At 49.0% G+C, this 24433-nt stretch overlaps 11 protein-coding genes across 11 annotated transcripts; 5 read left to right on the top strand and 6 right to left on the bottom strand.

The window, feature by feature from the left end:
* Positions 1 to 570: 570 nt before the first annotated feature.
* On the bottom strand, positions 571 to 1557 carry P152DRAFT_389903 (uncharacterized protein; the record flags this gene model as incomplete). The annotated part of the gene is made up of 1 exon (XM_033676008.1): positions 571 to 1557. A coding segment is annotated over one exon (987 nt), but the record flags the coding sequence as incomplete, so codon positions are not given.
* A 1723-nt stretch (positions 1558 to 3280) lies between these two features.
* P152DRAFT_464624 (uncharacterized protein) lies at positions 3281 to 4363 on the bottom strand (the record flags this gene model as incomplete). The annotated part of the gene is made up of 6 exons (XM_033680576.1): positions 3281 to 3401; positions 3452 to 3739; positions 3789 to 3919; positions 3970 to 4038; positions 4074 to 4135; positions 4183 to 4363. The coding sequence occupies 6 exons, from the start codon at positions 4361 to 4363 to the stop codon at positions 3281 to 3283; spliced, it is 852 nt and encodes a 283-aa protein (XP_033537573.1).
* Positions 4364 to 5404: 1041 nt separating this feature from the next.
* Positions 5405 to 7064, top strand: P152DRAFT_464623 (putative 3-beta hydroxysteroid dehydrogenase/isomerase family protein; the record flags this gene model as incomplete). The annotated part of the gene is made up of 4 exons (XM_033680575.1): positions 5405 to 5639; positions 5692 to 6267; positions 6318 to 6381; positions 6431 to 7064. 4 exons carry the CDS (start codon positions 5405 to 5407, stop codon positions 7062 to 7064), a joined length of 1509 nt encoding a protein of 502 aa, XP_033537572.1.
* Positions 7065 to 7304: 240 nt separating this feature from the next.
* P152DRAFT_455667 (uncharacterized protein) lies at positions 7305 to 8415 on the bottom strand. Its single transcript, XM_033678833.1, has one exon. It carries the CDS (start codon positions 7969 to 7971, stop codon positions 7492 to 7494), a length of 480 nt encoding a protein of 159 aa, XP_033537571.1. The 5' UTR covers positions 7972 to 8415; the 3' UTR covers positions 7305 to 7491.
* A 657-nt stretch (positions 8416 to 9072) lies between these two features.
* Positions 9073 to 10409, top strand: P152DRAFT_455666 (uncharacterized protein). The gene has a single exon (XM_033678832.1). It carries the CDS (start codon positions 9415 to 9417, stop codon positions 10261 to 10263), a length of 849 nt encoding a protein of 282 aa, XP_033537570.1. The 5' UTR covers positions 9073 to 9414; the 3' UTR covers positions 10264 to 10409.
* A 242-nt stretch (positions 10410 to 10651) lies between these two features.
* Positions 10652 to 11636, bottom strand: P152DRAFT_202628 (uncharacterized protein). Its single transcript, XM_033674351.1, has 2 exons — positions 11214 to 11636; positions 10652 to 11159 (listed from the first exon to the last, which is right to left on the bottom strand). The coding sequence occupies exons 1-2, from the start codon at positions 11359 to 11361 to the stop codon at positions 10702 to 10704; spliced, it is 606 nt and encodes a 201-aa protein (XP_033537569.1). The 5' UTR covers positions 11362 to 11636; the 3' UTR covers positions 10652 to 10701.
* Positions 11637 to 12960: 1324 nt separating this feature from the next.
* Positions 12961 to 14694, top strand: P152DRAFT_455664 (O-methyltransferase). The gene is made up of 5 exons (XM_033678831.1): positions 12961 to 13291; positions 13353 to 13634; positions 13696 to 13746; positions 13798 to 14330; positions 14380 to 14694. The coding sequence occupies exons 1-5, from the start codon at positions 13055 to 13057 to the stop codon at positions 14564 to 14566; spliced, it is 1290 nt and encodes a 429-aa protein (XP_033537568.1). The 5' UTR covers positions 12961 to 13054; the 3' UTR covers positions 14567 to 14694.
* An 866-nt stretch (positions 14695 to 15560) lies between these two features.
* On the top strand, positions 15561 to 17906 carry P152DRAFT_411238 (uncharacterized protein). Its single transcript, XM_033676965.1, has 6 exons — positions 15561 to 15945; positions 16043 to 16079; positions 16131 to 16225; positions 16450 to 16832; positions 16885 to 16967; positions 17021 to 17906. The coding sequence occupies exons 1-6, from the start codon at positions 15796 to 15798 to the stop codon at positions 17602 to 17604; spliced, it is 1332 nt and encodes a 443-aa protein (XP_033537567.1). The 5' UTR covers positions 15561 to 15795; the 3' UTR covers positions 17605 to 17906.
* Positions 17907 to 18049: 143 nt separating this feature from the next.
* On the bottom strand, positions 18050 to 20469 carry P152DRAFT_505665 (FAD binding domain-containing protein). The gene is made up of 3 exons (XM_033682447.1): positions 19854 to 20469; positions 18481 to 19553; positions 18050 to 18425 (listed from the first exon to the last, which is right to left on the bottom strand). The coding sequence occupies exons 1-3, from the start codon at positions 20070 to 20072 to the stop codon at positions 18257 to 18259; spliced, it is 1461 nt and encodes a 486-aa protein (XP_033537566.1). The 5' UTR covers positions 20073 to 20469; the 3' UTR covers positions 18050 to 18256.
* Positions 20470 to 21770: 1301 nt separating this feature from the next.
* P152DRAFT_446930 (uncharacterized protein) lies at positions 21771 to 23023 on the bottom strand (the record flags this gene model as incomplete). Its single annotated transcript, XM_033677955.1, has 2 exons — positions 21771 to 22790; positions 22904 to 23023. 2 exons carry the CDS (start codon positions 23021 to 23023, stop codon positions 21771 to 21773), a joined length of 1140 nt encoding a protein of 379 aa, XP_033537565.1.
* A 290-nt stretch (positions 23024 to 23313) lies between these two features.
* P152DRAFT_202224 (uncharacterized protein) lies at positions 23314 to 24422 on the top strand. The gene has a single exon (XM_033674350.1). It carries the CDS (start codon positions 23566 to 23568, stop codon positions 24256 to 24258), a length of 693 nt encoding a protein of 230 aa, XP_033537564.1. The 5' UTR covers positions 23314 to 23565; the 3' UTR covers positions 24259 to 24422.
* The last annotated feature ends 11 nt before the right edge of the window (positions 24423 to 24433 follow it).

Genomic DNA, 24433 nt, shown 5'->3' with positions numbered 1-24433 from the left:
GGTGGTAGTAACTAACAAAGATATGTACAATCTAGACACACCCTGAGACCTCGGGTAAATGACCCTGAAAGTGATGTGAAGCATTGAATGTAAATGTCCCCTCTGCAGAGTGCCGAAAAAGAAAATAATGGCAACCGATGCCAGACTCGCTTAAATCATAGTTATTCGCTCAAATCTGGAGCCCTCTATTGGTGACCAACATCATAACATGGCAAAAGTTTCAGACAGCTGATGTGATTGTACGATGAAGGACATGTTTTATCCAAAATAGAGTTATTCGAACTCGGCGCATATGCGTATGGACAGGCTGGAAAAGAAAAGACTGGTATGGAATGGGTTAAGGTACCCGGCAATGGTTCATGGGCACATGGCCCTAAGAGCGCTGAAGTTCAATGACTGAGCGCATTTTGATGATCGCAGGAGCGACCAGGACGAAAACCCCTTTTTACATTAGAGGGTAGTGTTAGACACGAGCATCCGAAGTCGTGGGAGACTCATCAGCGTCCCAAACTGATCCACTGTCAAATTGAATTTAACAGCATTCTCTCCTTCGTCCTCTGTAAAGCTGCATCATTCTGTTGACAAGGTCTCATTGCTTTTCTGAGCCCTTAGCCTTCGTGCATGTCGCTCTCGCCGGGCTTGGAAACTAGCCAGCACCATGTTGATCAGAAAAATTACACCGAAAAGCAACATGAGCATGGCGATGATGAAGGCGACCAAGACTATCGAGAAGACGACAAATCCAAAAGTAGCTTGCTGAAATGCGCTGTGGCTCATGAGGGGATCCACGGCGACCCCTACTTGCATGGCGGATAAAATCAATGAGAGCCAGACAAACAGGACCAGCGTAAATGCGAACCGACGTTGAAAGAACGGACCGTACCGGTTGTACCCGTACAGGTACCCACGCACAAAATGCAGGAAAAAAAATCGGGGGGCGATGCGATAGATGGTGTTGATTCGGCCCAACCGCAGTTCGCCAAAATGATAGCGATCGTTTACTTGCTCCAAAGTGTTCGGGTCGACATATTTTAAGAATGAATGGACGAACGACTTCCACTCCAGCCAAGTGATTTGCGGCTCGGTATTTGGAAGCAGGCTCTCCATTTGTGCCAACTGGAAATCCAATTCGCTGCGTATAAGCCAGGTATATGACAGTAAGAATCCATTGGCCGACTTGGCCAGGTCTTGATCTTTGGAGATGTAATCTTGGAAGAATGCATGGGACAGCAAATATAATGGCAGTGGTTTGAGAAACACCGATTGTTCAAGCACTAGCATATGGAGGTCGGCTTGCTCCGTTCTCAAAATACGCCGTTCAAGCATTTTGTGTCGATGAAGAGGCCTGCCGGCCAGAGGCCGACCGGCCATCCATAGCAGTCCTTGAATGTCGGTCAATCGCTTCACGTCAAGGTCTTGCACCACAAATTGTGCGATCTCGTCCTTCGTTTCCGTTACTAGATTCTCGCGGCTTTTCTGGTCGCGTTTCTGAAATATTGTTGGGAGTGACGCGCTGACAACGTCTAGTAACATCGCTTGCTGCTGTTGCGGTGCTTCAGAACCGCTATTCGATTGAGATTGAGGGTCATTTGGTCGGTGGTTCACAGGTACCGTCGCATCTTGCCCTGAAGTATTGTCGGTGGAGGGCGTGGAACCAGAAAATGCGGCTCCACCCCCATCGCCTTGAGTTGGGGGACCAGAGGATGCGACTCCGCCCCCGCCGCCTTGAGATGGTGAACCTGAAGGGCGCTGTCCTAATGACTTGCCAAGTGTAAGATCAACATCGCGGTTGAATGGAGGGTCGGTGCTAGAGAGAGGAATTTGCGATGCCTACCGATACAGTAGAGAGTTAGTGATTTTCAATCGTTGAGAATCGATAGGAGTCATCGCCATGAGGAACAGCTGGGGACATACCAGGTCTTGAGCCATGAAGAATAATCTTCGTGGAATCTGGCCGATGAAAGATTTCAAGCGGTCATGGAGTACGGAGTTTCAACAATGCGAAGCAGGCTCACGATATTGTTCCTGTCAAGGCGAAATATCCATATACTATCCTATAGCACACGTTGCTATCATGGTCATAAGAATCCTCTCTCTTCCTCTCCTTACTCTGCCTTACTCCCGAAGCACTGCTCGAAACGGCAAAAATTTGAATCTCAGGGTGACGCGCAGTCAGCCATAAGATCCATTTGTTATAGTTATGGTGTTGTTATTTGCTGACGCTCCCATAGCGCAAGGCTGGCGCCTATTTCCCCCAAACCTTGTTGCGGGCGCAGGCAATGGCCGAATTTGGTTAAGCCTAGAAACCGAATTAGACATCGAGGCTTCTGGAGCTGTCAGCAACAAGTTTTGATCACCCAGCTTCATCTCCTCGACTACTTTTCAACCAGCGAAGTCCCGAAGGGGTTCGCCAGGGAAGACCTGCAGACCATGAATGGGAGGTTTGGCATCATCGTTGCTCAGGTATCCCTCTCTGACCACAGTAATTTCCGAAAGGGACAACAGCCACAGCGAGCTTCCAGTTTGTAGAAAATGACAAGATCAATGGGGCTCTTCGGCACCTGATACGCAGCCATGTAACGAAAGGAAAGAATCTAGGCAGAAGTAACTCGAAAGTGGACTATGGCTGTGCTATTCCTCCAACAGTTAGGAATAGCCTCTATTGTTTCCATGGGAAGTGCGATCACGCATGAGAGCTCGCATTCATTAATGCAAGGCTGAAGTGCGGATGCAGCTTAGCGGATGATGTTGATCCTCCCCAAGTCTTTGCTATTATCATATATCGAGAGGTATAACCCCGGACTTCTATCATCCGGCGGAGGTTGGGATGCTGAAATGGCATCAACATGTGCCGCGTGATGAAGCCTGTAAGTTTGTGAGATGTGATGGTAGTTTCCTACTGACAATATGAACACAGTGGACCTGCAACTTCGGAAATCCACATGGGCAAGCCAGGCCTTTCACCCAGCCTGATACACTTTCCATTTATCGAACCTAGATATCGATTCGGGCACCAGAATCTACGGAGACGGTCAATACCGTCAGACACCTCCAAACACAATGATAGCCGCAGTTATTGTCCATTCATGATAATATTAGTGGCCGCCTGGGCCGAAGAAAGCTCTATGTTGACGCACGGCAGCGAATAGACCGATCTTCTCTCTCGTGACTCTCGGTTCGACCGTCGGAACATCTGCGTATACAAATGAACCGGGCTGAAATTTGCCAACGTCGCAAAGCTTTCGAAGCCTGTTCGAGCAGCAAACCGCAATTCCAAACTCTAACGATCCTCTTGGAAACACCTGGGTTGAATTTCATTCAATTTCCTTGAGATGCTGTCACACACCCGCTTCTGCATCACCATACCAGCCTCGTTTGTAACAAATGATAGGAGCGGATCTCTGGTCCGTGAAATGAGTATTGCAATCAGGTATGGCGTGGAAGAACTTACTCTTCTGCAGCTTCGCAATTGGACAAATATTTGCCGTGACTCTGCTTCCCTGCAGTGGCTGCGTGCAATATGGTCCTGCGGCCCTGATCCGCAGTTGTCGCCACGAGGAACTGCATCAAATTCATCTCGATCCGTTTTGTGAAGCGGGCGTGTCGACTCAATCCGGTATTGCAGAATCCGGGGTTGACACAGCTTATGACTACTCCGGTCTCCGAACACGGTTTGAGGGCGGCGAGCTCTTGGACCGCGTATAGTTGCAAAAGCTTGGTGACGAAATATCTTTGGGTTCTGTTAAGAAGATTTGTTCTAGGCGGGCAACTCGAGGAAAGAATATCACCTTTCACCCATAGTGTTGTAGGTCAGTCCTTTCAGTATGTTGCCCTCCACCTTCTCCAGCTGCCCCTTTGCGGATAACGCTGCACCGCTTCCTGTGACCACCAAATGTGGTGTGAGACCATGCTTTTCCCGCTGATTTGCAGTCTCGGCAAGACCAACAGAGCCAACAGTATGGTGCTGACAACATTCACAGCTATGCTCGTCTCAAACCCTTCTGAGATTGTATAAGAATCCACTGCAATACTCGCATTCTCGAGGACCGCGTCGATTCGATCCAACTCCGGACCTTCTTGGCGAATCCCTTGACTGAGTCGTAGGAGGTGAGGTCGAGAGGCTCTACTTCCGCAACTCCATTTCATCCGGTTCTGCTTCGATCCTCACCTTTGCGCTCTCACCTTTATCTATGGAGCGGACGGCGAGTTTTACCCTACCCGCCGACAGGCGAACCAAGTTTTGAGGACACTCGAAATCAAGTCCTGTGTTTGCCCCTGTGATAATGTAAGTTCCACCCTCGTTCGGCGGCACAAGCGGAAGTGCCATGTTCTTTTCTTTGTACATTGAAATAAAGATAGACATCTTGGAAGGGGGGACTGGGGTATGCCTATTCTTTCTAATCGATAGAACAGAACAATTGTTCAGGGAGAAGTTGATACCAGGTCCGCTTCTTTTACAACGAGCAGATGACGACTCTATAGCATATCATGCTATCGACGCAGTGAGTTTCCCGTCTACATCCAAGTATAGTTCATTCAACCATAACAAAACGCCATAGTACAACCCTGTACATGTGCCGGACAGGTAATCCTGTATGCAAAGAAAGCATAACAGGAACACTGCAGTCCAAACAAGAAAGCCCGTTGTTGGTACGCTACCTGTACTCTGATTGGTTCCTAAAGCCACGATAGGATATCGGAAAAGTCGAAAGGAGCGAGGGACTTTTGTCTTCTTCCGGTTGAGAGTGTTTTCCTCTCTAGGCTTAGCTTACACGTGCTAGGATTCATTCTATCTCTGTCGAGTGTCGAGCGTGAAGGTCCCGACCACTGTACCGCTGAGTAAGCTGACAGGGAGTCCTTTCATCAAATTCGAACCTTTGAAAATTTAAGATGCACGAAGCCCCGAACCCGACCAGCCATGAATTGGGAAATCCCGCCGCTTTCATATGAATTCTCCTCACTGGGATCGATTTCATGCGATCGATGGCTGTCTAACCACGCAATACCCAATCGTACATCCGCCTCGGCCAATTGGACTCACCTGAGAGCGTCAACCAATCGGGTCCTGTCCAGAACGATGATCCTGGACAATGTACCTCACGTTGATATGACGGGAAAAGGAATCGGGAGACCGGAATTATCTCAATTCAACACGGTTATAATTTGCAGGACTCTTCGTTTGAACCGACAAGGTAGGCTACTGTCTGAATAATCCAGTTTCAATGAAAAGAACCTACGGTACGGTGGACCTTGGGCTCTGATTGCGTTGTATTTACATTGTCAGATATTGAGTTCAACCGCTCGGTTTTATCGTCATCCAGTCTAGAAAGATTCGAAGTGCATACTATCACCTACTCCTTCCATTGTGATCGGACCAGTGAGGTTAACACAACCATTCGACACCATGGGGTGGATAATCGGACCTCTTTTGCTGCTTCTAACTATTCTGTTCATCTATCTGCTTAGGGTGAACCGAGCATTGTCAAGCTTACCAGACGAAGCCCGGAAGCTTAGTCCCCACCGATTCACCTCGACGGAAATCCGTGAGTGCGCAAGGCGGCTAGAAGGCCGCACTTTGGACTTGAAAGACCATTTACCTCCTCGGACCGGTCGGAGGTATGTCGTTACTGGCGGTTCAGGTAAGTACCTAGCATTTGTTCCCAGGTGGTCAAGGCTCATCAAGTGAATAAGGTTTTGTGGGAGGTTGGATTCTCCGACACTTACTCCAACGTGGAGAAGATTCACGGACAATTGTCAATTTCGATATCAGACCCCCTGTGAAAGGAGGACTTGAGGCAATCAGGTTTATCAGTGTAGACGTGACCGATCCAGAGTCACTTGCACACGCTTTTGCAACCGCTTGGGATGATGGCGCTTCCAAACTTCCCCTGACAGTGTTTCACACTGTCGCGATCGTCAGAACAACTGACCGGACACATGATACCATGGGACCATATGAACGGATCAATATCCACGGGACTCAGAACACACTCGAAGCCTCTAAGGCTGTTGGTGCATCGGTCTTTCTCATGACATCTTCTGGATCTGTTCTCATAGCTCGACCTGGGCTCTGGATGTGGCCTTGGCAAAAGTATCCTGCACGTTTTGTTCAACCATTGTGCGACCATGAGCCCAGCTTGTATCTTTCTAAACTTGAGGAATTTTTCGGTTGCTACGCATACTCCAAGTTTCAGGCCGAGAAACTGGTTCAACGAGCCGATGATCCTGACGGTGGGTTCCGGACCGGTTGCATTTGGCCTGTCAATGGTATAGTGTCATCGGTTCGGATTGTAAGCGGCTGAGCTGACAGCATGTAGCTGTATATGGTGACGAGGATGATCTTCAAGGAGGACAAATGCTTCGAAATGGAGGATCCCCTAGGTTGGTCTCTACCATTTTGGTGTCCATAATTTTATGCTAACGTTGTCAGCTGGTTGCACAACATCCTACAGAACTTTGTACATGTCCAGCACGTGTCCCTTGCACACTTGCTATATGAAGCACGCCTCATAGACCTCCTCTCGCCACCCGCGTCTTCTCAGATGCCCGACATTGGAGGAGAAACATTCGCTGTCACCGATCCCAACCCCTCCATTACCTTTGGGGACATGTATAAAGTTTTGGAAACCCTTTCGGTTTCTCCAGTGAGCTTCCCTTACATTCCTGGAATCCTGCCCTTCTTGATATCGTATCCGATTGAGGCGTATTATCTCTTTCAAATTCGATATCCTACAATCACTGCTGCTCTTAAACTTCCGCCTCTTGGCAGAGATGGAAAATTGTATCTTGTGCCGAGTCTGTTTTACATCACCTCAGTACACGCAGTTTGGGATGACTCCAGTGCCAGGCGAAGCAAAAATGATGGCGGATTGGAATATGAAGGCAGCTGGACAACGCTGGAAGGTCTGGTATCGCAAGTCCTCGCTTGGAACAAAGCTTGGACAGCCGAAGGAAAACCGATAAGAAAAGGTTGGGAACACTGGGGCTCGTTGACGGGCGAACTCGATGTGACCGAAGCAGCAGAAGGTGCGGCTCTCGGTGTGAGAGCTGCTATAAAAGATTGATATTACATACAAGTATAATGGCCAGTTTGACGATTCTCTTCTCTATTGATGGTCCCATTTCATATCCTTCTCCTTGGCCGAGTGCTCTTATTACAAGATGTCAACTACATCGTCCAACCAGTATAAGTTCGTTATTGTGATATTGCATTGTACTCGACTGCATTGGGCAGCCACTGAGTCGACGAGGAAGTAAAAGCTGGAAATTCTTTTTATCGATTCATTTGTACATTTCGAAAAATGGTTCTATTTTCCACTAACGCAAGTAAGGAACAGTGAAATAAGTAAGCCCTGAACAGATTCGGGACATCCTTCAATGTTGTAATATATGCTCCGCTTCCCAAGACCCGAACACAGATATTCGCGCAGAACAACCAACCCTCCAGCAATACGCATCTCCAACGCCATGGTCAACACAACAAGTTGGAGTCTAGTTTTTCTCCTCCGGAATTTTCCAGGAATAGACGACAGCATCATCGCCATCCTCACGCTTCTCCTTCTCTGGGACTTTCCACGAGTAGACGACAGCATCATCGCCGTCCTCACGCTTCTCTTTATCCTCCGGGACTTTCCAGGAGTAGACGACAGCATCATCACCATCCTCACGCTTCTCCTTCTCTTCCGGGACTTTCCAGGAGTAGACGACAGCATCATCGCCGTCCTCACGCTTCTCCTTCTCTTCCGGAACCTTCCATGCATATACGACGGCATCGTCGCCATCAACTCCTCGTTTCTCTAACGTTTGCTTGGAAGGGATGGCAGAGCGAATACAATGGCCCACTGAGCCCATGGAGACGCCAAACGTGACCTTCCCAGCACAGGGGTCATAGGCAGGGGCAGCAACAGGAGCAGCGATAGCCGCACTGCCACAGAGGGCGGCAGTCAAGAGGAGGACACCTTGAGTCTTCATGATAAGGAGAAGTATATAGTGACTGATTGGTTGGTATTGTTCTTGAGGATGGTGGGTTTTGGGTGTTGCTTGGAATGAAAGCCGTTGACGTTGATCGGAGCCCAGCCAGCAGACGTGGACGATATGGAGGAAGATGCAGGTGGCTAATGAAGATGACAACAGCGAGCATCTATCTCATATATGCACCGGTTTGCCACCTCAGCAATCCCGGTTTGGTTCTGACGGACAAATTGGACAGGGAAGTATTAGTCTTAATCCCTCATTCTTCAAGGTACAAGTGCCGCCTCCAGGGGGGTCCTTAATACTCCGTAGATAGGCGTGGGTTATTGTTAGGATGGAGACGGAGAAGGCGACTCTGTCACATCCTGTTAGATTCAAATGCGATCGGCATCAACCCTCTAGTGGTTACTGCCTTCTTAGCCATTGTGAATTGTATCAGGTGGCTAGATGGATCCATTAAGCGGGGATGCGGCATTTGCAACGCTAAAAAGCATGGACTAGGGGAGCGAATAAGAACGGAAGTATTCATAGGCCAGCTAGGTTCATAAAAATGAGATGGAAAAGATCAGCCTCAGTTTGACCATGCGTCGTCCATCGGAGAATGGAGGATTCAGATGTGCCACTTGGGGCGACAGGATCAGGGCTGGGGGACATCCATTTAGCAGCCAAAGCTGGAGCGTATCACGTTGAGTTCCGGCTAACATATCGGGGAATCTAGAACGAGTATCTTCCCTATTCCACTGTTTCAACATCTTCTCGGGAAATTCCACATTGCGGAATGCCCTCAGCCCTCTTCGGGTTCTCACAGTTACGCTAAGACCGTGGGGATCACAACGGCAAGCGGAACGAAACGTTGAAACGGCTTGATCGAATGCTAATTGGATAGGCGGTAATTGTGATAAACTTGCCTTCATTGGCATTCGTCTTAAGAGGAATGAGTTCACTGTGGTAGAGGGATGAATGTTCGGGTGAGGTCGACTGTCGTGCATGACACAAAATCGGAGTGACTGGATGATCCTGGTCGACGGGAAAACCAACGACACATCACGATGAACGGAGTCCGAATTCCACGATGCATCTCGAACTTCGAAGCATCAAACACGGGATCATCATAATCCGTTCAGACTTCAGCCTCTCCGTCTCCATCCATCCTTGTAAGCTCTAAGGAATAACTGGGTTATCGTCCAAGTTGCTGTGTGTCGGTTAATCTTGCTATCCTGACGTTAGTATTTGTTGATATGGCTTGCTGGTTGAACCTCCATAGATTATCGGATCTCCATGCCTCGGGCGATGGGAAATACGTGCTCATATCTCCCCTGGACTGGAATCCTTCATCTCTTGAGCTGTTCTTGGAATCCGCGAGTGCCTTCCCAGCCACTGCCTTCGTATCATCGACCGATTTGAACGGCACATCATTCTCCAATCTACCTTACCGCCCCGAAGATGCCACCATTCTTAAGCCACGACGATGATTCTGTAAAGGAAGGTCTCCTGGAGACATCATCGTTCGATACACTTCCACGTTATCCGCAAGTCTATCAGGATTTTCCAGACACAAACTTCCATCCTACCGAACCGGAATCCCATACGCGTCTTCGCCGGGCATATCGTCGGGCTATCTGGACGATATGGGCACTCGCCTTCACTTGTCTTTGCACTCTTCTGCTGCTCCTCTTTCTCTATATCCAATTGTCTCAAAGGGGCCTTCACTGTCGCTCTCTTGATCTTTTCCCTTCACTTGCAGAGGACCCGAAAGTCGTCCAGTTCGAGAAGAAAAAGCTTCCCGTGAAGCTATCGCATAACCCGTTTGTCGGAGACCCGTCCCCGGAGCTAGACAACGCATGGCATGGCCTGTTTGATCGAGTCAATATCCGCGTGTCTGCGAAAGATCTCCAGTATGCGGAGGTCGACAGCCTGAAGCTAGCCGATGGCAGCGGTGACTACATCGGGCTTCTAGGAATGCATCATGAACTGCATTGCCTGAAGAAGATCCGACACTGGATATACAAAGACTTCTATTACCCAAATCTGACAGTGGGCTCGGAAGCATACGTGGAGAATAAGGTGCATGTCGACCACTGCATCGAAAACATCCGTGTCAGCACCATGTGTCGGGCGGACACAAGTTTAAACACCTTTGCTTGGATGGATGTTAGTAAGGGGTGGGTTACTGCCGCGGAGGATACAGGGTATCACTCATGTGCCAATATGGACAACCTGATGGGGTGGGTGAAGGAGCGATCGTTAGACCTGCTGGAACCAAACCTACTTCTGCAGCCTGGGGAGAACTGAGAGTCCAAATTCTTGCTTGGGCTTGCATGTATGACTGGCGTTGGCATTGGATCACTGTACGCAGAGTGCGTATGATTTAGATTTATCGTTTGAAGGAATAGCTTCGTGGACGTTTATTTCCAACGAATGTGCGATTCTGTTCTCCTGATTAATTCACTTCAGGAGCGCGAGCTCGGGATTTATACTTCATAACTCGAGATGAGCAAGGGTAGAAAATAAAATATCATGTTTCATTCAACAATGAGATTATTACACCCTTGGCCGTCTATGTACTACTGCTTTGCTGCGATTATAGAGGTTTACCGAGCACAGCATTAGTATTAATCGCATGGTTCTGAAGATACATGTTCATTTCCATTACGGCTATTGTACTTGCATAGGATTGATGGATTCATCAAATTATATTCTTGAATACCCTAAACGCAAAGAAAATTCCAATCACTCCTTTCTTGCCATCCAATGTTTAGCCCATTGTTTCACGGAATGATAGTCTCGACACGTCTTAGGACTTCCCCAACCTGTGGTGCCTCCAAGTTTTGGATCCACAGGCTCCAAGTTAGTGTCCGCATGACACATAAGGCTCTGGCGGATATAGTCAAAACAGTGCCGCACATGGTGGGGGTCATCATGTTCGTTATGATCGGCATGTGAGGTTGGATGAGAAGGATGGCCTTGCAGCGCGGTATAATAAGCAATCCTCAGAGCGTCCAGACAATGGAGTTGATGGAAAACAGAGAGGCCTGAAGGCTCAGGCGCGAGGGTTGGGTGCTGAACAAATCCGACTCCTTTTGGATAGATCCCGTTCCAAGCTTGGGAAGTGTCTTCAGATGGTGGATCCGAAAACGTTCGGTTGTATTTCATTACTGTGGTGATGGAACCCGATGGTGCTGATATGCCTTAGAGGGTTTGTATAGGTAGTGACATTTTCAGACTTACGGAGGAGAACAGACTCGCCATAGTGTTTTGGACCAGAGTCACACCACTTTGCAGTGAGGAACCCAGTGGCAGCGGAAATACAAACGAGGACAAGAACTCCAACGACGGCTCTCCAACGTCCAAAAGTTTGGTGTGACTGGTGAGTAGCTGATTCTTCGCCATTTTCGCCTGTTTCAAGCTTTGAATATGACTGCGTCTTGTTGTTCAAGAATGCGAACACCATTTAGAAAACGAAATGCTTAAGAAACTGATGATATATGAAGTTTATGGGGTAGTGTTCTTGGTCACAACGATTTTGTAGAATCCTAACCTTTCTCTCCAAGGATTCGCCGGGATATAGAACCAACTTATGGTAGAATATGCCACAGCGAGTAAGCATTGGCTTGCTCGATCTCGGCTTGACTTACCGTTCGCTCATTCCAAATAACGGCCGGCACTGGAGGGGTTTAGAGTAAAACCGGAATCCGCCCAGACGGAAGTGCCATAGAAGGCTCCGGATATAGATCATCAATTGCTGATCATCCCGTGGGCTGTACATGTACCACCCCACCTGTAGGGCCAATCCATCTCCACAGCAAATAGACCGCCAGCGGCTGAGTTACGCTTGGAGGACTTACAACCCATACAAACATTTCATTATTCGTGGAACCATAATGAGGCTGGATAACTCTTGTAGTTAGATGCGTCGCCTTTCCGTGGATTGTTCGGTGCTATCACCAGAGGTGCCACATGTGCCTTGTTGTCGGCGCGTTATTATGGCACGACGTAGAAGTCACTTTCAGCTTCCAAGGCTGGCAGTCGAACTCCATTCCTGGTAGTGGGTCCCAAGATGCTATTTGATTTCGGAACATGGTCGGGATGAACAATAATAGGCTGGGAATTGAAATCCCGAAGCGCGAGGACAGAGATTCTCGAATGTGTTCCGATTGTTGTTGATGCCTGGCAGTCGCAATGGCAAGGGAGCAGGGATGAGTGGCTGTCGCGTGACTATGGCGTCGCTGCCAAAATGCCTGGCCAGGGGTAGTCACATGCACGTGGCCGTTTTGATGCGGGATTGACGATGTGTGAGGTCGGATTGGTTTGACAGCAAATCTTACTCATCTAAATTCTAAAGAGTGAAACTTTAGGACGCAGGATAGTGAGGATACCTACAGGCAGCCCTTCTCGGCTAGGCCCGAGACCTGCATTCCGTTACTAGGATTCGTGTAGGGTTGCTTCAATTCTTCGGTCTCCGATCACCTTTCATGTGGACTGTGGTTCACATCGCTCCAACACCAGAGACGACACCGTACGGAAGTACAGGTGCTGGAGACGATGCAATGATTCCATCAAGCTATGCAATATCCGCTGCCAACCTCTCCTGCTCCGCAACGGCTTACAAGCTAGGGACCTGCTTGGAAAAGCAGGTAGCGGATGCTTCTTGTTCCGCTGTTATTCTACCGATTGCGACTTGATTAACGCCAATGCCAGTCTGGATATTTGTGCAAAAGAAGCTAATAGGTCAAGCGTCTGTATACCTTCCTCTTCTCCGTCTTTGATGCTCCCCACGGCTCTCCCCTATTCGACCCATAAAGTCCTGTATATTTCACACACCACAGGAACTAAGGGTAGGAGGATATTGTCGGAGATCCGAAGCTATTACTTAGTCATCGCATCTTGTAGACAGTATATACTGTATATTACATAAGATTACATAAGCCTGGGTATATATACCCCTGAGGTAAACTGTGTGCTTCTGACTATATACAAGTATCTCACTGCCTCTGAACAGGTATCCTATTGCTTCCGTGATTTATTGACACGACAAAACGATCAACAGATATACCTGCTCTGTTTTCAATTCGTTGCTTGAATCATGTCATCCCTCCGATCTCTTGCCCAGAGCATTTTGGACAATGTCGACGTCATTGAGAGTTGTCTGGAAGCCAAGGGCTGCCCACCTCCCTCATGGGATGTGAACGCGCAAGATTGGCTGTCCAATGCAGACTCAAGAGATTTGAGAAAATCTCGGGAAACAGTCCTATCAGCAACAAAGGAGCTGCACGATCTGCTGATCGGACCACGAGAACTCATCCAAGTCATGGGCGAGCATGTAAGCTTATCGCCGAAGACGACGGTTTATATTCTGATCAGTATGGTAACTGGCCCTTTAGCACAACGACTTGATCAGTTCGCAAGCTATCATTCGATATGGGATCGCAAACCGGATTCCCATTGACAAGAAAATCTCCTATGCTGAGCTTGCTGCCTCGTGTGGCATACACGAGCATGTTGCTCAACGGCTTCTCCGCCATGCCATTCTGAGAAGACTCTTTATAGAGCCCCAACCTGGAATGGTTGCTCACAATGCTGTCTCCAGGGTTCTTCTCGAAGACGAGCAGATGCGTGACTTCCTTGCCGTCTCGGTGGAAGATCTTTGGCCAGCCGCTACCAAAGTCGAGTGCTCCTTGGCTGTTCTCCTTCTGCTTCAGCAGAAAACTGATAATTCCAGAATAGACTGTTGATGCACTTCAGAAATGGCAAAAGTCGGATCTCCCGCATGAGACGGTATCGACACCCCACTAACCTTGTCTTTTGGAACCTACTCATTTCTCTCAGGGGTTCACGTTGGCAAATAACTCGACTTCTTCTATCTACCACGTCCTGGCCGCGGAGCCCAACCGGGGTATGCGGTTCGCAAACTCGATGGGTGCATATAGCGCGAATCCAACATACAGTGCAGACCATGTGCTGAAAGGGTATCCTTGGCGCTCCCTCCCACCAGCTGCCTCCATTGTCGATATCGGTGGTTCGCATGGCTCCATCCCAATTGCATTGGCGAAAGAATTTGGTGATATCAACTTCATCATTCAGGATCTTCCTATGATCATTGAATCGGTTCCCGCACTTCCGGATGAAGAATGGGCCAGCCGTGTGAAGTTTATGTCGCACGACTTCTTTACTGAGCAACCAGTCAAGGACGCGGATATTTATTACTTCCGATGGATCATGCACGGGTATGCAGATAGCAATGCCGCGCAACTTTTGAAGCACTTGATCCCCGCTTTGAAGCCTGGGGCACGAATCTTAATCAACGACTATGTTCTGCCGGAACCTGGGACTGTTTCGTGGTGGAGCGAGACGAGAGCACGGTCAGTATGAACAGAAGCTGTAACATTTGGATGGACTGACTCCGCGTAGGGTAGTTGACATAACACAGATCGAGATTTTAAATTCCAGGGAACGAGAACTCGGCGAGTGGAAGGGGTTGTTCGCAATGACGGACCCGCGATTCAAAATGTTGAATGCATGGACGCCTGAAGGCTCTGCTCTTGGGTTCATCGAAGCTGTCTGGCAGCCAGAGGAAACAAAACCCGTGGATATGTAGCTCACTCCAGTGACACTTGAGGGTCCGTCACATTGGGCAAGGGGTGCAGCGTGGCTTGCGCCACGGAACTGTCCCACACTGCAGTCACCTCTCTAATTTGACGTTCCATATCTGATAATGCCATGGCAATGAAATACTTTTGGACAATGTTCGCCCCAGAACCATTCACATTTCTTTCCATTCAAAAAGCTCTACATCCTTTGACCTACTCCTTTGGGAATATGCCGAGAAGAACCGAGACAGAGCATCCCGAGAGGTAGTCGCCATTCTAGCCGCCCCAAAGAGGCGTGCGAATAGTTCGCCATCTCCTTTCGTAGTTCTATTCGCGGCCTGTATTCGGAAGAGTCTTGCCTTATTCCTAATCGGTGATAAACACATCCCGGAACGATTCCATGTCTATTACGTTTTGTTCGAGGTGTTGGAACTTGGAATACTCGAGTGACGATTGCCAATCCCTGCCGTTGCAGTTAGAGTAGCGGCCGACCACAACGATAACCAACAAGACTCGGAGTTGTTTCTTTTGAGTATGCATCTGCAACGCCTTGATCTACCTCCGATTTGGAGGGAGATCGGCGATCATCTTCCGTTTGCTGTACCAACCGAACTGCCAGTCGCCGCTCGTAACTCGACGTCTCACACGGATTAGAAACCGGCACGGACAATTCCAATATTTTCTCTGGTCCACAGCCCAACGTCGACAACGTCCGCCCCACGTCAATCATCAACTGACACACTCTTGCATCGGCGGACTCACTCTAGAGCACCAGGGAAGCATTCTTAGGTGCAATTATGGCAATTATGGCACAGCTGTACAATTGTGCGATGTCGCGGCGTTTCCGCTCGGAATGCGACCACCGCAGCTCAGCCCCAGAGACCCTCCTAAGTAGGTAACCATCTCTGAATGGCTTAGTCTTGTATATCGCTACAATGTGGTCGCTGTCCGATATGAGGAACGATGCCTTGTTAGGCTCTTATTGCTCCTCGTCTGTCATTCATTGGTAGGAACAAGTCTACAGTTCCTTGTACAAGCTGTGATATCGGTATCGTATCCTTGAGTCCCAAGAATAGGTTTCACGAGGATTATGTTCAATCGCCAATGGCCAATTGTCAATATCATTGTCCATTTTCCGTCTATCAATTTTATTCTGAATGTTTCCCGAATTTTTCATACCATCGTCATTCCGATTAAAATCTAGCATTACGATCTCGTTTTACTTCAACACAAAACGATGACTGCTGGGTACTCGAAGGGTCAGGTAATTGCGCTGGGTGCCATTTTTGGGGCTTTGCCAATACCTTTTGTTCTCCTTCGCTTCTACGCCAGGCGTCTTACTCGAGCGCCATTCAAGGTTGACGACTGGCTTATCATTCCCGCAGTGGTACGTCTATATGTTCATAACATCCAAGAGACGCGGCTCGCTATTAGATGGACGAGTCCATGGATGAGATGATGCTGACAGCACTATTTTGGCTCAGATATTCAACCTTGCGATAGGAACAGTTCTGATCGCTGGTGGGTTTTACTCTCTCGACTCAGTTGAGTAATTGCTAACGTTCAGAGCAGATGCCATACATGGAGAATTGGGATCGCATCAAAGCAAAGTGTTTGGCCCTGATGGACAACTGATTATGCATCGGGAGTTGGTCAATTACGAAAAGGTAAGCTATTTCCTGCGGCCATCAAGGGATATTTTAAGTTTGGAATGGGTTCAGCTGCCTTTGAGCTGCTTTGATCTGTCTCTCGGTTTATATTCGTGATAGCCACGGTGTCTTCGCATTCCGGCTGTCGCTGCGCTCTTTTGTCATCCGTCAAGGTTTCTGGCCAACTCATCATAAGTTGTGCCCATGCAGGACAAAGCTGATTGAACTGGCGTCAACTACAGATGAAGATTGTTATCCACCTCCTAAATCTCTCGATCTTGGGAATATGCAAACTCTCTGTCCTTTTTCTGTATCGGCGTATTTTCGTCACAAAACCATTCCAGACTGTTGTCGACGTGATGATTGGCGTGGTTTTGGTCTGGGCCCTGGGCTTCCTCGTTGCCGATCTATGCCAATGCATCCCGATATCAGTAATATGGACGAAGTTCGAATATGAATACGCAAACTATTGCGTGGACGTCGTTTCGTTTTACTGGGCGATCAGTGTCACCGATGCTGTAACAGATTTTATCATCTTGGCGCTGCCGCTGCCGATGGTCTGGAATCTCAGGCTGCCTCTGCAACAGAAGGTTGCTGTTGGTGGCATGTTTCTCCTTGGTGGCTGGTTAGTATCTCAGGAAGAACTTTTGGAGCGTGGCAGCTAATGGTATTAACAGTGTTGTTGCTGCGTCACTCGCTCGACTCATCGTCTTCATTCAAGTTGGCAGGGATCTGATGGTCCACTTCGACGATGTAACTTGTAAGATGCAGAGTATCGATTTTCGCAATAGCTCTCCTAACATACGTTTCCAGATTACACCACTCCAGTATTTTACTGGTCCACGATCGAGGGCTCCCTATCTTGTATTTCAGCTTGTCTCCCAACACTGAGACCTGTCCTACTGAAATGGCTTCCTCTCTCCATTACTGGCGGTTCACGAAGAAGCACATCAAAAGGCAGTTCGTTTGGAAACCTTACAGCCGATGCACAGAAGCCTAGTTATAGGATAGATGGAACCTCGCGCAACTCTCCCACTCCTTCATCTGACAAGGCCAGGAACAGTTCAATGGATGACGATAAAGGTTCGGATCTGGAACTCGGCGCCCTGTATCACGCGACCGTGACCGAAACAAACAACACTAGTTCGTCTGCGACATTGCATAACTCTTTGAACTCCACGACAATCCCCAGTCCGAAGCTAGACTTCTCTCCTGAGGATGAAGTTGCTAGCAGCGCAGATCGCCGTCACTGGTCAGTGCTCAGAGGGGTAAAAGGGGAGGATGAAAGAGTTCAAGAAGAGCAGGGTGAATACAGCCGGATGAGTCGAGGTACCGCACCCTCGCTTCATTCGATTCATGTCCACAGGGATATGCGCTGGGAGCGGGAACATATATAGTCCCCCCTCCATGACCGATTACGTGTTTATGGTTAGCTATCAAGCGGGTTTTCTTTCTTTACAGGGTACAATTTTTCCAAGTTTCCTCTCGATATATGAACGGAGTAGAATGTCTATTGGGAGGCCTCACTAAGATGCCATGGAACATATGAAGCCTTATTTTCATAGTACCACTGCTGAATACTCCATTATGCGAGCTTGGGTTCCTGTCTCTGAAAAACCATGCGTACATCGTTGCTATTGCGCTTGGGAGGATTTTTTGAAGTAGCACCGTCTATATTTCAACTTCAGCAGACCGATCCTGTATCTTAATTGGGATATGCAGCTATACTTTTGGTCCTCGCCCCAGTCAGAGAGACCGTTTGGTATAAGCATAGATGGCCACCGATCGACCATTCCGTCTATTATCACACGTATCTCACAAAGGTTAAGCGTTTGCATGGTGGTGTCTTGACGTTATATTAGACTGCAAAGCGGGAAATTCTACCTTGCCGAGGAATGCGCTCGTCTCGTACTTGGTAAGTAATGGTGGGCATGCTATTCAAAAGCCTGGCCTGCAAAAAAGTGAAAGCATGACATACCCAGGCTATCCTAGCCAGTCCTAAGCGCCAAAACTGTACAAAATAAGGATATCCACATTCATCCGAACCGTTCATGCCTCATCAGTAGCAGGAGCCTGGTTGGAGCGGCCCTTCGAAAGTGGAAACCACTGATTGAAAACGTTCTTTGGGTCATTGGCAGCCTTCGTGGCCTTGAGTTTGCTGAGGCTGTCGCCATAGATTATTTCAAGAGATTCATCCCCATGAGCAAAGTTAATGTAACTGTTCACAGGTTATTCACCTCCCCAGTGCGTGTATATGCCATGCGAAAACTCACGAGCTGTCCTTTCCTAGACCATCCGTAGCCCTCAATCGGGTCCTCACTTTGTTGGCAAACGACTCCGCTTCGCCGTCAAGCGCGGCATCAGTGTACCACGGCAGGGCGACTCCATGGAAGTTGATCGTATTTCGGTGCGGAAACGACGCAGAGTTCGTCGATATGCTTCTTGCTTTATCCATGCTGTACGCTTCCATCAATATGGTACTAGCTTCGGTTCCAGGATTCTTCAGCCAGGCAACGTAGTCATCCCAAATCCCTCTCCAAGTTGCGGGGTCCAATTTTGCCATCCCCGAGCCATAGGCAGGTTTACGGCCTCCAAACTCGCAAAACGTATCGCCGCCAGCGTTGACTTCGTTGAAAGGAGTGACGGCAGTTGTATCGGCCACAGGTTCGAGTGCGTATATCGATGCAAATAGTTTTTTTCCTTCCTCCGCAGTGCAACCCGCACAGAAAGGGAACGTAATGACATTGGGCTCCCCCTCCGAGGTCGCGTAATACAGGAAAATTGCCATCTGCGATTGAAGTTTCAGGTTGTTAATCGCCGTCACCAAGGCTTCAATCTTATCTTGGGTGAAGATGAGGCCCCCTAGCCACGCGGTGTTCTTCTCCTGTGGGACTTCGTACGCCTTAATCGTAGCACTGGTGACGACGCCAAAGTTTGGTCCTGCGCCACGGATAGCCCACCACAGGGCCGGATCGCTCTTTTCTGTGACCGTGCGAAGATCACCGTCTGCGTTGACCATGTTGACGGAGAGCAGGTTGTCCACGCCTAACCCGTACTTGCCGGCTAACCGAGAATATCCACCACCAAGGTACGCACCCATATTGCCAACGCAGTTGCAATTGGGACTGATGACTTGAACGCCTGCTGCATAGGCAGCGTCGATAACTTCGGATGTGATCGCACCGCCTCCGTGTGTAAGTGTGGTTTTGTCGCCGCTCACAGTCACCTGGTTCAGTTTCCGCATGTTGATCACAACATCGCAATTATCAATCGTGGAAGTCTTCGCCCATCCTGCGCCTCCATCTTGCGCTAAGAATTGGATATTCTTAGAAACGGCATATTTAACCTGGTCATCCATGTCAGAATAAGGTCTGGTCACGAGTAACAGTCTTCCACGATGCCTGCCGGGTCAACTGTCGCTTCCTCTCCTGATTTTATCGAGCAGTTCTTCAGCGAAGCAAGTCTTAAACTCGACAGTTGCACGGCCTCGATAATGCGACTGGATATAGGTATACTTCGGAAGCTCTTGATCGCGAGAAAGAAGTTCCCTATGCAGCCCGGCAAGGGGTTGATCCGCTGACAGAAATACGAAGTCCCCATTCATCTTTATAAGGAGTAGAGACGTGAAACAGAGGATGGCTCTTACTGTGGCTGCAACGTCTTTCTCGGCCGCAACATTGACGACAAATGCGGGTTTTGGAGCTCCATATTCGCTCCATCGTGTTACCGTAGGATCGTTGCTCTCAATTGTCACCCCAGACGACAACTTCTGCTTCAAGTCTCCAGCAAGATCCGGGCACTTGCCGGCGAATATAATAACAGGAAGCAATAGTAGAGAGCTAAGAAAGACCTTAGGAAGTGACATCGCGAGTCAGAGGGGCGACTGTGATCGCATAAAAATCTCAACAAACTGAAGAATGGAAACGAATCGAAAGCGCAAAAAATGTTCGGAAGAGATAGACGAACTGGACGGACAGGGAATAAGAACCGGGAAATAAAGGCGCTCTCCATGGAGACATGCTCACTCAGGACTCAGGAACGAACTAATTATCGAGGCCGGGGTTGCCATCGTCCAGAATGACGGCGATGAGCGATCGACAAGGGCAAAAGGATTCTTAGCAAACCTTGTTGACGATGATGGAGACATGCAGATGCCGAAGCTCGAGATGCGAAAATGAGCAAAGTGGCGCGCATGAAGGGAATTGAAGAGACCATACAATTGGCTCCAGTAAGTACTGCTTTGCATCCAGATGCAGGAGAACTGGGGATGACGACTGGAAGCAGCAGAACGTGCCGTTTGGCGTTTAGCCATTGCCGTATTATGGCCGGAAAGTCGTATCGATTCAGGAAATAGATTCGGCGATTGTTTCTTATTACACGTATGGATTGTAGAGTGTAGACCTGCTTAGGCCAGACTACCGGGACAAGCATTCGGGATCCCTTGCCACAGTTGTTAGTTGTCGACCAAGATCGGCGAGCACTTGAGACAAGCGGGAGGCGGAAGCACGGGAACCGAATGAGCCTCAAGATCTGCATCTGTTTGAAGCTGAAACTTCATCAATTGACACCATTTAGTTTTTCAATATCGCCCACCCGTCGGAGATGAAACTCTGCATCGCGTGGCACAGTGGCTGCTAGTATGCAATAATGCAAGCCAAGAGGAGTCAGGAGACGGAGAAAGCTGGACCCGTATAGCGACATGCAGGTAGGAAGGGAGATGTACGTAGTAAGATATTAGATATCTCAACTTCCATGTCAAAGGATTGAATTCCTGGTTTCATGGGAGTCGGTAGGCCTAGACGTGGAGATGTAGACAGCGAAAAGCGGTTAGATTCATTCGAGAACTGCACGTCAAGGTGGACGGTGCTGTGGATGGCGCCGTATCTTCCCGCCACTCCCGTTCTCCGTTGAGACAAGGAAAAGCAAAAGTCTCATACTCTGATATGACTTATGAGATGAGTGATAGGTACGGATACGCGTCAACAGTTATGAACTCTAATGCCAGCTCGCAGTACAAATTAAGTCGGGAATTCTAAGCTCGACTCGTGGGTACGGATGTGGAGGTGGTGTCCAACCATGTCCGGCTTAATTATGTCCATGAGGATGGCTGGAAACACCCGATATCTGTATGTCGTGCTCCGTGAATAGTCCGTGTTGATTCGACTTTCGTGGCGAGGTAGATTCTTTACTCACGTTCGCAATCGGGTCTAAGAATAACGTTGTTTGAGGCTCATGTAGGTCAGGATCGTCCAACGACCCTTCAAATATGAGGTACGCCCTAAAGTTGGCCCTACAGGACTCTCCACCTGATCGTATGCCGGTCGCCCTTGTCCACGAATGATTGAGCCCAAGCATTCTACCGATATCGTGGAATGAGTCCAGAACGGCTGAATTGCGAGGGAAGGGAGATGGAGTAAAACAGGAGACCCTTAAATCATAACCCCTACCTCCACCGATCCCATAGATCCGCAGCTGGCGGCAATATTATGACCTCCATGCAAGGATTTAGACTGTTGATAGTCGAAGCATTACAACCACTGAGAGGCTAGATGCCTGGTTTGGATCATTCCATCATCACCACACCCACGGTCACCCAACCGTCCGCATAGCTTGCCCATTTCCCTAATTCTTCCAGCGGAGCTGCCATTGGAACCACTGCGCCGTGTATCACGGGCCATGCAAGCACGGGCTGTCTTCGAGAGGGGAACAGGGTCGGAAGTACGGAATGAAGTGCGGTTCCTAATGTCTGCCCTTGACGAGAGGAAGGGGCTAGTGTTGGCGGTAAGAGACGTTGGATCATCCGCAAAATGCTTGCAGTGTTTTGAGATGCAGTCGCTTCTTGCCCTGGATTTGGTGATGATACAACCGGTGAGCCTGCTGGACCTGGGGGAGCAGACAGAGCGGATCCTCGGGTAGGTGATAGCGTTGCTTTTGCGTGTGATGTGGTCGGCAAGAAAACTCTGAATGGGATGCTCCTCATCGTTGCCCCCGGCGCATTGAGGAGTTTGTTGTTAATAGCATTGAACATGAGAAGGTCGTTTTGCTCCACCGACTTCCACAGCTGCTTCGAATCATTCTCCCCCAACGACATGACAACCTTTCCACTACCGTGCCTGGCGAAACTAGCCTCTTTGACACTATTGATAAATACGTCCTCGAGTGCTTTGCCGTCCTTGTCGAGCTGAATGAGGGCGTCCATGGGGTAGTCGCTAAAGTGAACCACCAGCTTCCATGGCAGTTTTCCGACATCGTCACTGTTTTGATAGCCTCCGTCCATTACGACATCATCTAGATCCCGAAGGCTTATCTCCTTTATCCTTCCCGAAAGGTTGTCGTCCATCCCGAGGCCGGCACCACTCTGTTGGCTTGCCGGCCTGTCCCTCTCGCGATCCCTCTCTTCACTTGGACGGGAGCCTCGTATGTGCCGTCGAACCGTCGAAAAATGCGGCTTTGCTCCGGAGTACAGGTCGTACAGCAGCCCGGTCGGATAATGCCAGTGCAGTGGCACATCTTGGAAAGAGAACCAGCCTATTCGGGGCTCACTCGTGGGATCTATGAGGGCCGATTGGAAGAAAGCATGAAGCTGTGGCAGAAGTAGTGGGAGATAGGATAGACGTGGGCAGTTCACCTGTATCCCTAGTTAATATGATAGATGGTCTCGAAACAGCGAAAAGTGTCGGTGTAGGAGAAACGTACGAGATACGGGTCGGAGCGGTCATATACTCTGCATTCGACATTCGATAATCTAATCTCAAACGGTATGGAGCCTGACCAAACCTTCCTTTGGAGGTTTGCCAGAGTACTCTCAAATGTCATGGTGGAGAATCGAGATGGGGAAGATGAGATCGGATGCATCGCATATCGTGAAGCATACCGGTTATTGACGGTGGTTATTTAGATGTTCTCGATATTGCAGGAGGGAAATGGGTGGACATCGCTGCCTTATGAGAATATACAAGTCGTCCTCACATGCTACTGGTCTTGTAGTCCATACGAAAGACAACTTCGTTACAAGTACGATCGAGTATAAATATGACGGCGTGTACATTGACGGAAATCACAGAATAGCCCAGGTCGTTGGTCACCCCACGGACGCTCCCGCTTCCCAGTGTCACTTCAAAGTTTAAATATGCCGGAAGCTCGGTCCACAGGAAGCCTTTCTTGCATTCCTCATTCCCATCCAGTTCCAAGTCGACTCTTAACGGATTTCATCCTGTATTCTGTACGGTATACGCATATTAACGTACCAACCGCGACCCAGCAGCTCCGCTGTTGAGATGACAGCGTGATGATTCCATCCATTCCCTGCCGTTGACAGACCCTGACAGGGTGTCTTGCCTCGTGTGCTCGAGAGCACAATGTATTCACGAAAGAGAGGACGTTCTTCGTCACCTCCACTGCCTGAATCACTACCGGAAAAGGAATCAGACACACAAAAACCGTCTATCTACGATACGATCAAGCGGAGCCGAGCCGTGCCGGAGCACGATGGGCCTCCTCTCATGCAACTATCGGATTGCCCCCGGCTCCCTATCCAACCCCTTCTCGCATCTCGCCTTCTTCAGCAAGCCCCTTTAACCAAAGGAATAGCGAGCGATACTGTACCTCGATCGGATACGTCGCCGATTGTGCTCGCTGTTGTGGAAAGTACACGTATTCATGTGGATCTACTGCACCGTCATCTCGATGCGTTGGCTTCCTTGCATCCAGACCTCTGCTTTTATGTTGTCTTGCGGGATTCACACCCGCTTCTCGAGAGCATCGCTAGCTCATTAACTTGCTCTCCGTTTCCGATGCCTACTCTCATAGTACAACCGCGCACGGTTGTTCCCCTCGGATTGCTCCACCCTCTTGGCGGAGGGCAGACGCTCCTGGATGCCGTGGTACTTCTGGACTCAAGCTTGCGGAAACGAATCACCCTGCCGGTGGGCTGGGGCGAAGGGTCGCTGTTGACTTCTCCTGTACCTGGGGATGAGAGCGCCCGATTTCTCGGGGTCAGGATGATGGAGATTCTGAGCGCCGGGCTACACCAACTACAGGCAGAACAGTGATGGGTTTCAAAAGGGAGCGAGAAAAGAAGCTTTCCCTATTCGCTGGATTCACAGGACACGAAAAGGACGCACTATGGATCATAGAACGCAAAGTCTATCCATTCGCGGTTCCATCTATTCAGATATATAAGCAACGAAAGCAGCATAATCCCTCCAATGCACATCCAAGAAAAAC

Source organism: Eremomyces bilateralis (assembly GCF_010015585.1).
Source record: "Eremomyces bilateralis CBS 781.70 unplaced genomic scaffold P152scaffold_3, whole genome shotgun sequence".
NCBI lineage: Eukaryota > Fungi > Ascomycota > Dothideomycetes > Eremomycetales > Eremomycetaceae > Eremomyces > Eremomyces bilateralis.
This window is presented reverse-complemented; position numbering and strand designations above follow the sequence as displayed.

Coding starts and splice junctions, on each gene's coding strand:
- P152DRAFT_455667 (XM_033678833.1), bottom strand. CDS start 7,971: ATGAAGACTCAAGGTGTCCTCCTCTTGACTGCCGCCCTCTGTGGCAGT.
- P152DRAFT_455666 (XM_033678832.1), top strand. CDS start 9,415: ATGCCACCATTCTTAAGCCACGACGATGATTCTGTAAAGGAAGGTCTC.
- P152DRAFT_202628 (XM_033674351.1), bottom strand. CDS start 11,361: ATGGCGAAGAATCAGCTACTCACCAGTCACACCAAACTTTTGGACGTT. Junction 11,160..11,213: donor GGTCCAAAACACTATGGCGA/GTCTGTTCTCCT, acceptor AAACCCTCTAAG/GCATATCAGCACCATCGGGT.
- P152DRAFT_455664 (XM_033678831.1), top strand. CDS start 13,055: ATGTCATCCCTCCGATCTCTTGCCCAGAGCATTTTGGACAATGTCGAC. Junction 13,635..13,695: donor TTTGGCCAGCCGCTACCAAA/GTCGAGTGCTCC, acceptor ATTCCAGAATAG/ACTGTTGATGCACTTCAGAA. Junction 14,331..14,379: donor TGGAGCGAGACGAGAGCACG/GTCAGTATGAAC, acceptor GACTCCGCGTAG/GGTAGTTGACATAACACAGA.
- P152DRAFT_411238 (XM_033676965.1), top strand. CDS start 15,796: ATGACTGCTGGGTACTCGAAGGGTCAGGTAATTGCGCTGGGTGCCATT. Junction 15,946..16,042: donor GGCTTATCATTCCCGCAGTG/GTACGTCTATAT, acceptor ATTTTGGCTCAG/ATATTCAACCTTGCGATAGG. Junction 16,968..17,020: donor CCACTTCGACGATGTAACTT/GTAAGATGCAGA, acceptor ATACGTTTCCAG/ATTACACCACTCCAGTATTT.
- P152DRAFT_505665 (XM_033682447.1), bottom strand. CDS start 20,072: ATGTCACTTCCTAAGGTCTTTCTTAGCTCTCTACTATTGCTTCCTGTT. Junction 19,554..19,853: donor AGAAAGACGTTGCAGCCACA/GTAAGAGCCATC, acceptor ATGGATGACCAG/GTTAAATATGCCGTTTCTAA. Junction 18,426..18,480: donor GGTCTAGGAAAGGACAGCTC/GTGAGTTTTCGC, acceptor ACCTGTGAACAG/TTACATTAACTTTGCTCATG.
- P152DRAFT_202224 (XM_033674350.1), top strand. CDS start 23,566: ATGTATTCACGAAAGAGAGGACGTTCTTCGTCACCTCCACTGCCTGAA.